This window comes from Schistocerca serialis, chromosome 1, assembly GCF_023864345.2.
Source record: "Schistocerca serialis cubense isolate TAMUIC-IGC-003099 chromosome 1, iqSchSeri2.2, whole genome shotgun sequence".
NCBI classification, from domain to species: Eukaryota; Metazoa; Arthropoda; class Insecta; order Orthoptera; family Acrididae; genus Schistocerca; species Schistocerca serialis.
Genome location: NC_064638.1, coordinates 359362893 through 359375317, shown reverse-complemented (window position 1 = coordinate 359375317; position 12425 = coordinate 359362893). Strand labels below are relative to the sequence as shown.

Below are 12425 nucleotides of genomic sequence, written 5' to 3'. Positions count from 1 at the left end.
GGGAACTGCACTTTACTGCACGTAAATGAAAAGTAGCATTCGTCTACTAGTGAGTTTTTATCTTGTCAAAATTGCTCATATTTTTACAGATAATAGTTATAGCTCTAAAACGCTCGAAGCAGTTCTTCTGAACTGTGTTCTTGTTTCCCGTAAATCTGGCATTATGCCACTAAGACATACACATTTAATGCAAAAATCATTGAAAAATTTAGAGTTGCGAAGTGAGTAACTGAGACATTCGTCTTTGAAATTACTGGAAGAGACAGGAGAACTAACAAGTAGAACAGGGAACAGACTGATATGGAAGACGTAATTACGATGGTACAGAAGGTAAAAAGGGTGTGGGTGAGACATGCAACCAGGTGAATGAACTTTGCAGATGGACCAAGGATTCCAAGAGAAAAGAAAAGACAAAGATGCGTGTAGCTGAAACACGTATTCTATGACAAACTACTGAGGAAGCCTTTATCCAATAATTGATGTTAAATACATCATGGGACCAAAGTAATAGGACATCTGTTAGTGTACATTAACATTAGTTCTGTCCATCCTTCGCCTGTTGGAAACACTCTCAGCGAGTTGTCTGCAGAGGGATGGCAGCACATTATTGTCCAAGAGATGAAATCAGAGGAGATAGTGATGTTGTTCGCCGGGGTCTGTACAGAAGTTGACGCTCTAAATCCCAAAAGTGTACCATTGTCTTGAGGTTCGGATCAGTTCTTTTCAGGAATGTTATTGTCCACAAACCATTGCCCACAGAGGCTGCCTTATGACACGATGCATTGTCACGCTGATACAAACACCCGCGTCTCCGAACTGGTCCTCTACTCTACGCAGTACACAATGCTACAAAATTCGTCCGTATCCTTCCGCATTTAGTCTCTCCTTAAGCACAATAAAGCGACCACATCGTTAACACGACAAACACTCACATAGCGTAACACGACCACCTCCATACTTCACTCTTCGCATTCTGCGTGGTGGCAGGTGCGGTTCTCCAGACTTTCGCCAAAACCAAACACTCTCAGCGGATTGCTACAGGGTATAGCGTGTTGTCAACATGTCCAAATCACTCGCTTCCAGTCATCCGCTGTCCAGTTGGCGTCCCTCTTTACACCACCTCAAGCGTTGCTTATTATTGACTGCATAAATGTGTGGCTTATGAGTAGCTGCTCGACCGTTGTACCCCATTATTTTTAACTCCCAACACAGAGTAATTGTACTAGGTGAACTGCTGATAGCACTTTGTAGCTCGCGAGTGATTCCTACCGAAGATTTAATGGGATTTTTTCAACCACTTCCCGCAATGTTCGACGGTGCCCGTCTGTCAGTACACCACGTTCTGCCTGGACTTGGTTTAGCTGTTCCTTCGGATCTCTGTTTCACGATTACATCCAGCAACAGACGTGGGCAGCCTTAGGAAGGTTGTACTGTCTTTGATGGATTTGTTAGCCATGTGACATCCAATGACTAATCCATGTTCGAAGTCACTGAGCTCTCGTCACCGTTTACTTCTCTATTGACAACACAATACTTCGCGTCCCCTTTTATGCTGCGCATCCGCCTCATACGCCCACTGTGCTCAATTCCAGGTGAGGGAAGGGTGTCCGGATTCGTTTATTCGGACATTGTTGCTGGTGGTAATGATAATAGGTCAAGATCAAACAAATTTAAGATGAAATTGATGAAGAACAATAGCAAAAGAATAATGATTTACTAAACATCAAAGCTGAGAAGAACACTCTAGAAGAGTTGAAAGCTTTAGATGAAGTGAATAGGAGTAGATAATATGGCTGAAGCAAGGAATACGCCGCCAGAAGATTGGTAAAAGTGAAAAACAATTCAGCAAAAGAGGTCCAATGATATCAATACTTACAATTAGAATAAACAAAAACACCTAAAATTCCATTAAAGCACATTACGGAAATAAAATTTCGGCCGTAGAAAAGTAGTAAGTATTTCAAATGTGACGCCAAGGAAAGGTATTAAAAGATTTAGAGTCATAAGGATTAGTGGTAAATGGTAGAGGGACAACTGAGGTCTCACCTGAACTCCAAGATAACCTTGACCTACTGGATGATGGACAGGTGACAGAAAACGCAACAGCGTTATGGATCCGTATCGGTGGCAAACAAAATGCATGGATAATCTAAATAACGGCTTTGTCCAGCAGTGTGAGACATCTGACTGATGATGTTGACGATTAGAATGCTGTTGGTGACTGGGATCACGGCGCTCAGCATTGAATTCAGCAGTGCTTACTGAAACGTAGCAAGGTGGACTAGATTGACTCACTATCATTCCACTCAAATTATTTTGTCCTGGTTTCTAATCCATACATAAAACAGGATATTGAGTAGCTGAAATATCCTAATTCTGTAACAAGCTGTATTTCGCTAAACTTCATTACACACAGCATAGTTTTCACGCTATTGATGATAATGGTACAATTAGTTTATACTACAAAATTATATTTAAAGAGATATTCACAATATTAATCAAGCAAACTAAGTACACTTCAGAATCCGTACCGCTAGTTAATGTTTGTTTAAGGATTAGCAAAAATGTATAACTTTTCTAAAATAAAATATTAATTTGGGAAATACATCGAATCAGTAAATTTAACTTTCAGTAAATTTTTGACGGGCATTTGTAGACCCAGGTGTATGCCAAAACCTGTGCCTCATAAAAGAGAACCGCTATATTTACTAATTTAAGAGGATACAGTTTATTGTTATGCAAATTTACTTCGTTGATAGTGCATTTATGCATCTCCTTTTTTACTTTTTCTATCTTTTATGTGAAAATATAAACAGTAATAGCTTCGTACCCCAATATTTTGTAAGCTCTGTATCACGAGCATCTATAAGTAAGTGGCACGTAATATATCGTGGTTGGGTAGTCAAGGTGTACAGTTATTATGTTAGTTAGCCCCCATTCGGAAGTCGACATGTAAAGTGAAATGACTTCATTCAAAAACATACAAAGTTCTGTGCCGATCAGTAGCCACGCGTCATTCGATACACCAACTTTTATATTTGTAACAGTCGTCATGTAACATTTCAATTGCGAAATTACTATGTTAGTTTTCTCTGCTACCACTTGTGAATTTTAGTTACACCACTCTTAGCATATGTGAGCTGCTGACATGTGTTGTACTATCTCTCAAAATTACTAACTACAAACTGATTATCGTGTATTTAAAACAATAAACTTAAATGAACTAGAAAATAAACTCTACAGAGCTGTGCTAAACAGTTATTAACTGTTAAACGAAATTAACAATCATCAGTAGAAGACATGTGAAGATTCAAGTCGACGAGATTTATAAAGCACAAAAAATTTGCGGAAGCTAATATTATGACGATTTGACAGAATGAGCAAGGAAAGAATTAAATCGGAAAATCTTAAAAGAAGAAGATTCAGTTCGGGCTTGTGCTTAAGTCATTGTGAGTAGCTGATGACGAGGGCTGAGGTAGAGGAATTAGCTAAGTACTAGCTGACTCTCCTAAAAGTCATCAGGCGCATTTTCTCAAGTGTTTCAGTAGATATTTGCAATTTAGTTTTGCAACGTGTTAAAAGAGTCAGCCTGATCAAGTACTGCTCTTCACGTATTTTGTGAATAGCCCACGGTCCACTGAAAAAAAAAATCAGGCCATACATAGTCAACCACAAGCAAGAAAAGCAGCAGAAGACATCACTGCCTTCGATTTCTGGCCATCCAGTGCCCCCCCCCTCCCCCCCCCCCCCCCAAATACCACACCAGCCGCTACAGTAACAAACAATGGACAAAGAGATCTATATTAATCTAGTTTAAGACGACTTATTTTTAAGTAACATTTCTCTGTATGTATGTATGTATAAACGCCTGAAGGTGACCATAACATGTTCGAAACGCGTTGTATTATATTGGATTAAGCATAAAACAAAAAATAAAAAAGTGACTGGTAGCAGAAATTACACATAAATAATCATCCCACACAGTCACGGTTCACAAACATAGCCATTATGGCCGAGAATAAAAATCGGTTTTATCCTCGTTGCAAATATATCATATTTTAAACTAGAATTTCATGTGTCCATCCGATAGGAGGCTCCCAAAGCAGTATAGTGCGATATTCGATTTAGCGGAGTGTATTAATGGGAACAGCAAAGCACGAAGAAGAGCAGGTGCTACAGCAGAGACTGACAAGTGAGCAGCGATCCTGCATGACTGTAGCAAGCAGTCAGTGCGGCGCTGTAGCCCTGGTTCTTCTTCGTGTCTTGTTGTCCCTGTTAACATACACACTGCTAAAACAAAAAGCGCGCTAAATTGACTGGCGACTCCATAGAGTGCTGTGTGCACAACGACCATATACGTGAAATTAGAAGGAAGGTCAGCGTTGGCCGTAATTTTGATGGTTTATTGACAGCAAAATGGATTTTCAATCACATAATGATCATCTTCACAATTGTGATCGTTTCATAGCTTTGGTTACTGATAATAACTTGGCACCAGTGCCTATGAGTTTCAATTTGTACACTATAGCACTGAAGACGATCATTATGTGAATGAAAATCGATTTTCCTGTCAATAAACTTTCAAAATTACGGCCAACGCTAACCTTCCTTCTAAAAACTGCACTAAATGTAATAGGCTCTGCTTGTTCCCACTCTCACAACGCCCTTTGAAGCTTCTGTTTGCTACGCTTCGTCGTCGCCTGATTAGATTTTCATTAATGTCTTTGCGCGTGTCCACACTGACACAGCTTCTTTTAAAGGTTCCCGAGTGAGTTCTTTCCTTTCCCTTTCTGTTTAATCCTCACACATAAACACGAATTTTCTTGATCAGGCAGTGCCCCCCCTCACGTCTCTTGAGTACACGTGCAACTCACACAACCACAAGCGGTGCTTCAGTCACCACATGGTGATCACAAAGCATGAAAAGCTGCTACGTTTGAGGATTGCTCTCTTTATGAAAGTCGTTGTTTGTTATGCAGCAGTCGAGAGAGGATCGTAGTCAGCCAGCGCTTAGGTTACGCTGCGCTTATCGTCTCCCGAGCCGTTACAAAGAGTGTGTCGTCGGCAGCAGAAAATATCATGTCAGCATCGATCGTCTGCGATATCCTGGTTGCTCGATTGCAGCTTTTGCACTGTCTTCCTGTCCACCGTATACTGTTCATCACTCATGGTAAGCAAAATCGGCAAAGTGAACGGGACTGCTTACAAGTCACTCTTGTGACACGTTCTCCAGCTCTCAGCCCTTGTAATCAGACGGAACATGTGTTTTCCTGGAATAGTTGTTTGATTCGATGCAGCAATATATGGCACACATGGTACACCGTACAGTGTGACTGCTTGATGATGTTACAGATTTTCAGGGATGGTGGAGAAAGGTAAATGTATCCGAAGTAAGGGACCCTGGCCCGGAAACCACCGAGTCGAAAGCTACAAGCGAAAATCGTTCTGATACCGATGACGGTGGAATACATGTAACGGTACTGTTGCTGCTAAGGCTGTTGGGTAGCAAATGTTTAGAGGTGTTAGTATGGACAAAAATGAGACGTAATTATATAGGCTCTAATATACGTACCTCAGGAGCTATGCCCACTTATTCGTTTTCCTACTGTGAAACACATCTCTTCTACCGAACAAGTGCCCATAGTTCTTCTTTTGTTGTTGATGTGGTATTGACTCCAGAGACTGGTTTGATGCACATCTCCATGCTACTCTATCCTGTACAAGCTTCTTCATCTCCCAGTACCTACTGCAACCTACATCCTTCTGAATCTGTTTAGTGTATTCATTTCTTGGTCTCCCTCTGTGATTTTTACCCTCCATGCTGCCCTCCAGTACTAAATTGGCGATCCCTTGATACCTCAGAATATGCCGTACCAACTGATCCCTTCTTCTAGTCAAGTTGTGCAACAAATTTCTCTTCTCTCCAATTCTATTCAATACCTCCTCATTAGTTAAGTGATCTACCATCTAATCTTCAGCATTCTTCTGTAGCACCACATTTAGAAAGCTTCTATTCTCTTTTTGTCTAAACTATAGTTCTTAAGATACGTATTTTAGAGCCTATATTTACTGGAAAATTTCTTCTTGTTTTGGTCCATACTACCTCCTCCTAAAATATGATAAGAAACGGTTTTCAGCTCAAGGTATGTATTTTACAGTATAGAAGATGAACAAGTGCTCACAGCTCTTAAAGTATGCATTTTAGAGCGCATATTCACTACATGTTTTTCTTGCTTTGGTCCACACTGCCATCTCAGAGTTTCCCACGCTATAATCTTAGCAACGCTATAATCTTAGCAACATTAGTACTGGCAATGTACTCCACTACGAGAGGTATCACAACATTTTTAGCTTAGAACTTTCGACTCGGTCGTTTCTGTACCAGTGACCCTTACCTCGCATTGATAGATTTACCATTCCTCATCATCCCTGAAAGTTTGTAACATCATCAAATGGTTCAAATGGCTCTGAGCACTATGGGACTTAACTTCTAGGGTCATCAGTCCCCTAGAACTTAGAACTAATTAAACCTAACCTAACCTAAGGACATCTCAGACATCCAAGCCCGAGGCAGGATTCGAACCTGCGACCGTAGCGGTCATGCGGTTCCAGACTGAAGCGCCTAGAACCGCTCGACCACTCTGGCCGGCGTAACATCATCGTGGAATCATCATATATAGCAACAATGTTCCTCATTTGCACGGTGCTGATGAAAAAGGGCGACACCGCATACCAGATTCATCAATTTAAAAAATCTCTTGAGAAACAAAGTTATTATTTCCGGAACAAATGTAGGCGCAAGTGAGAAGTGTTATTGATTTCAGCAACGGATTCCTTATGTTAAGCTAGTTTCAATAACCCAAGTACTGAGAGAATGCTAAACTTCTCCAAGAAACTGAAAAACAGTTTGTTGTCGCTTTTCACTTTAAATTACGTACATAGCGCCACATATAATTCCAGGCCTGACGTCGAAAAACCGTAAAAATGTAATGGCTCTCAGCTAGAATGCACCTGGTATGATTATTGAGGGTAAAAAATACTTCCCTGCAGACATATAAATGACTTTCCATACTACTGTGAAAACATAAAACAGTGTCGCTAATGATCCAGTCCATCAAACGCGGACGTCAAGATCGTAGTCCCATTCGGTGCAATTCGAGAGACGTAGTACATGTACCGGCACCAAGTTTCATTCTCGCCTCCCTTCGGTTCTTATTACTCATCCAAAACAAAACTTTAACCGAGAAACAATAGTTTATCAAGCCCGATGTCCACCATACTACGCTGCCTACTTCAGATCTCTTTTGAGATTTTTCTAACACACTCGCTTAGTGTGTAATGACGGCTCTCAAATTTGGCAATTTATATAACACGAGGAACTTTACTCCTAAACGTAAATGATAGGAAAGGTTCACCATACTTAACGCGGCCTTCTTAATCCCTTTTAATAGACTGATAGCGATTAAAACTGTGTATCCGTTACATGAAGTGTGGAGTGCTAATAATTACAAGTAACAGAAAGATGGCACGGAAAGTTCAGTAACAAAATAGAAACTAGAAAAATGACGGTTGTTTCCACTCTTGATGAACGGAATGGTAATACGATTACAAACAAAGATGAAGTATGATAGCTTCCAGCTCACAACCCAGGTTCTAACTTTCCTTTCCAGCATTTTAGTCCGTTAGAAAGAAGTAACTCCTTATTATGTGTTTTGAGGACTACATCTTTTCATACTACACATGAGTATCAGGAAAGTGTGCCGAAACATGTAAACTGTAGGTGAATCTTTCTTGAGAAATGTGCTAACTTAGTCAGCATATAATAGCGTCCACAGTAGCTTTCTACTGTCGTATTTTGTAATTTGAAGCAACAAGACGTCTGTTTCGATTACATAAAATCATTTCAATGATTATTACCTTCAGGCCTTGCCTGTGCTTTCGTAGAAACACTGATGTACATTAATCTTGTATGATGCCTGCCATGAGAAAGTACTGTTCGCCAGAGGCGAGAATCGATCCCAGCCGCGCGGGGTAGCCGTGCGGTCTTGAACGCCTTGCCACGGTTCGCGCGGCTACCCCTGTCGGAGGTTCGAATCCCCTTCGGGCATTAGTGTGTAAGCCTAGGGACCGATGACCTTAGCAGTTTTGCCCATAGAAACTTACCACGAAATCGATTCCAGCAAATCCTGAGCAAAGCGCGAAGTCACATTGTGCGTATAGTGATGGAGATGTACAGTCTAACACTATTATTGCTTAGCTTCTACGCCGAAGACACAAGTAAGAAAGTCGAAGAACGTTTCAAATCAGGAAAAAGGAATTACAAGGCAGGCAGAAACGAATCTTTAAGACCACAATTGACATAGCTCTAATGTCTGAAAATAAGGTTGGCTTATTAGAGTTACATGATCTGGGCTACCTGCTTAGTACAGCTTAGGGATGAGTAAATAGAGAAGAGAAAGAAAAGAGAGTGATGAATAGCAGTAGAAAGGACACTAGGTACTTGTTAAATACAAATAACTGGGAAAGGAACAGTGGAAGCATTTTTCTATCTAGAATGGAAGATTACGCGAGATAACCTATAAAAGGGAGGCATCACGAGAAGATTGGCGTATTCGAAGGAAACTATCTGCAAGAAAGCAGCTCCACAAGCACAAGATATCGATATGCCTTTGAGCAAGAAGAGTCTAAATCCATATCTCTGGAGCACAGAGCTGAGTGAACATGAAACTTTGATTGCTAAAAGCTGCAGAAAACAAACTGAAAACATTTGAAAAGTGGTGCAAGAGAGCCGTTTTGAAAGTGTAGGTCAACAGGTAAGATACTAAACGAAGAAGTACTAAAAATATGAATCAATGAAAGAAGCTTATGGAAATTCATTTCCGATAATCATTTATAATATTCTCTATTCTTCCAGGGAAGGACATCGTGGGTACGTAACTGATAACATAACACGCAGATACGGGGATTACTTTATTTATTTATTCTATCTTTAGTTGCTCATCGTTATCATAAATGCCTAACAACTTTGCAGCAGCCTCAAAAATCGAAACGAAGGCCAAATTTACATTTCGCAACAAACTAAAGAAAACACAGGCTGTGCCCGTACCCAAGCCTAACATCAAGCTGAAGACGTAACAGTGCTCACAGTTAATGTTCCCATGTATAATAATCGTATGAAATACTAACCGAAAATTAGGTAATATAATACTTATTTTATTATTGGATGTATGGCTCAGTCTTGGTTTTTCAGCTTGGTATCATATGTAATTCTAATCTTCATTTCCATACTTTTTGGGCTGTTTGCAATTGTTAAGGTTGTATGATGATGATTACAGGGTTCGGTAATGGGGTTTTAGCCTCGAAACTGGCTATGATATAATAAATAAACAATAAATTCCACTGTAGCTGACGAGGATTTATGCCCCGAAATAGGAAGCAATTATTGTGAGGGTAGAGAACGCTTGAAAATGTACAAAAAATTGTCGATGACGTTAGGCAAAAAATGTATATGAATATGACAAGGTTAGAACACAAAGTGAGAAAACAGGGTGTTCAGACTGACGAATATCGAAAACGAAACACTTTCGATATGCTCTGCAAATATTATTTATTTTACGGTTTTGGACAAGGCTGTTATTCTGTAACCGTATACTGGTTTCAACATAGGAGTAAACAGCCAACCCTTTGCACATAGACGGTATGTATACTGACCTAGGGTTCGGCACCTACGAGGGGTGTCTTCATCAGAATAAACTATTCTGAATAAATTATTCTGAATAAATTATTCTGATTAAGACACCCCTAGTAGATGTCGAAACCTAGGTCAATGTACCTACCGTTTATGTGAAACCGGTTGGCGTTTAATTATTTACTTGATGACGAACTGGCTTTCGGCTTCTTAGGCGATCGTAAGGTGACAACTGAATGTCGCAACTATAAATGCAAAGGCACGCGATTAATGCATGAATTACTGATACAGCCACAGAAGATTCATAACATGATGAAATACACAGCTTTCAGGAGGAAAATATTGCTTTTCTATATCCTGTGGAAGTAGTCATATTTAACAAAAAAAGACAAGGAAAGTTGAAATTACTATTTAAATCATACGTTGACGTAACTTACTCTTAAACTGATAGACGGAGAAAAAGGAGATTGTTTTGGATCATTTAAAACTAAGATTGCGTCCTGTGTCGCTTGTATATTGTTTACAAGAATAGCATAGACTGCTAGTTTTGTTTCAAATGGCCAAATACAATATCGCTCCCATCTGTTAAATCATATGTGAGTTACGAAAATGTTAGAGGTCAACAGTAAACTCCTTTTTTTTCATTTTCCTGTTAAACGTAGTGATGACCATACAACATTTAAATATTGTTCTTTCGTTTGTAAGCATCTGAATCTCATCATGTATGTTTTGTAGCTGTATCAGTAATATCTCAGTAAGCCGCGCGCCATGTTATCTGTGGTTTTCAATATTGAGTTGTTGCCTAAGAAGCTGGAAGCCAATTCGCCATCAAATAAATAATATTTGCGGAACATCTGGTCAGAGTTTCCTTTTTACCATTATTGCTATGTCCTGTCAAGCAGCGTGGGAGAATTCATTAAACGTGGTAAGGACTGGCGATTATAAAATTCTACAGCAAAAAATGAGTACTTAACAATATTATGGCAGATTTCTATAAGGAGAGTATATATCTTGAGCTAATGATATTATTACACCTATTTGCAGCGCTTAATTTCTAAAATTTTAAGTATCTCTTCAATCATATTACCTTCGCCCTCCACCCCGGTCCCCCCCTCCCCTGCAGCCATTAAAATGCAAGATTCGATTTTTAAAAACCTTTGGTAAAGCATACAATGAGAAATAATTTTCTGCAAAATACAGTTCAGAAATTCAGGTTTATAAAACGTTGTTTCTTAAAATCTAAACAATAAACTCACAATATTTAAAATAAACAACAGGTGTCTGTCCCCATAGCAGATTCACTTTGCTCCATAGCTCCGCTCGACACGTATCGGCACAAGTTGGCAGTCTCCGTGGCTATGACGTCATTTTCCAACTGCTGCCAGCAGCAAACTTCGAACAGTTGTGTTCTAGTTGTTCTAGTTGTTAATTAATGAAGTATTTAGCGGCGAATGAAGACAAAAAATTCCTGGCCTCTCGGGGTCACGTGCAATTCTGACTTCCCGAAAAGTTAGCAAAACCAAAACACGATGTGACATGAGAGATACCAAGTTAGATGTTAGTAAATGCTATAAATATCGTTAGTATTTTACAAATTGGGAGATGTTACTAGGTACCGATCTAAGTTCATATTCATCACAGCAAATAAACCACCCTTTAACACGAACGTCCTATAATATGAACTAAGCTCAACTTATCTTGATTATTTTGTAGATCTCTGAGGTTGCTGGCAGTCGTAAACAAAATACAGCTACAGCCCTGCACGAAGATTGCCGATATGTGCCGATCACAACTAAGGAGCGAATAGTTACTTCTCAGTTTAATGCCGGCGTACTATGTTAAATCTCCGGTGCTGATTTGTTCCAAAAAAATATCTGGGAGGTAACGGAACTCCATTCACGCCGAAATTAAGCCCTGCATATTTATAATAAACTTCCAAGCATACGAAGTATTTATAAGATAGAAAGTGGTAGTGGCCTGTGTGAGGAGGCAGAGACAATACCTGGAGGGCGGAGGCGAGAAGCAGCAGCAGCGGCAGCAGCATGGGTGGCCGCGGGCGTTGACGGGTCGCCATCTCCTGGCGGCTGGCCACGGCCGGCGTCGTATATAGGCGGCGGCGGCGGCGGCCAGTCCTGCAGACGTCACCATCAGCGGTCAGGCTCCTCGCCCCCTCTGTACTCGCATCTCCGCCATCCCCTCGGTTCAAACATTATCCGCGGAATGCGTTCCGTACGGATCCGCGTAGACGCCTAATGAACAGAATACGAGCGTACGGATTACCAGACTAACTTTGTGATGGAATGAAGAGTTACTACAAAATGGAAAACAGCACGTCATTCTTAACGGAGAGGAATCTTCTGACACTAAAGAGAGTCCAGACGTGTCCAAATGGAATGTTATACACCAGTTCACAGCATTAATGATGCTGCTGTTGTGTACAGAGAAGTCGGAACGCTAGAAAATTACAACGAACTGGAGAAAGACGTGGAGAGGGTGGGCACTTGTTGCAGGGATTGGCAGTTGACCATCGTCATAAACATGTACACTGTGTCCCATGAGAAATGGTCGACATTTAAGGTTATCACAGGATCGATCATTCGAAAAAAAGAAGTCCAGTAAACATGAGCTTTGAGTACTTCTTCAGTAGAAGAGATATGTTTCACAGAAGTGAAAATGAACAAGACCTCATACCTCTTCAGGCCTACTCTTTAGAGCTTTTTCTTCTTGTTCTTCTTTG

The 12425-nt window shown here is 40.3% G+C and overlaps 1 protein-coding gene across 1 annotated transcript in view; it reads right to left on the bottom strand.

Annotated features, from left to right (window-relative positions):
- LOC126473483 (basic proline-rich protein-like) overlaps window positions 1–11762 on the bottom strand; it is a 41069-nt gene extending 29307 nt beyond the window's left edge. Inside the window, exon 1 of the mRNA XM_050100600.1 lies at window positions 11691–11762. Coding sequence (XP_049956557.1) covers window positions 11691–11762 — 72 coding nt within the window. The remainder of the gene's footprint in view (window positions 1–11690) is intronic.
- Between the last annotated feature and the right edge of the window lie 663 nt (window positions 11763–12425).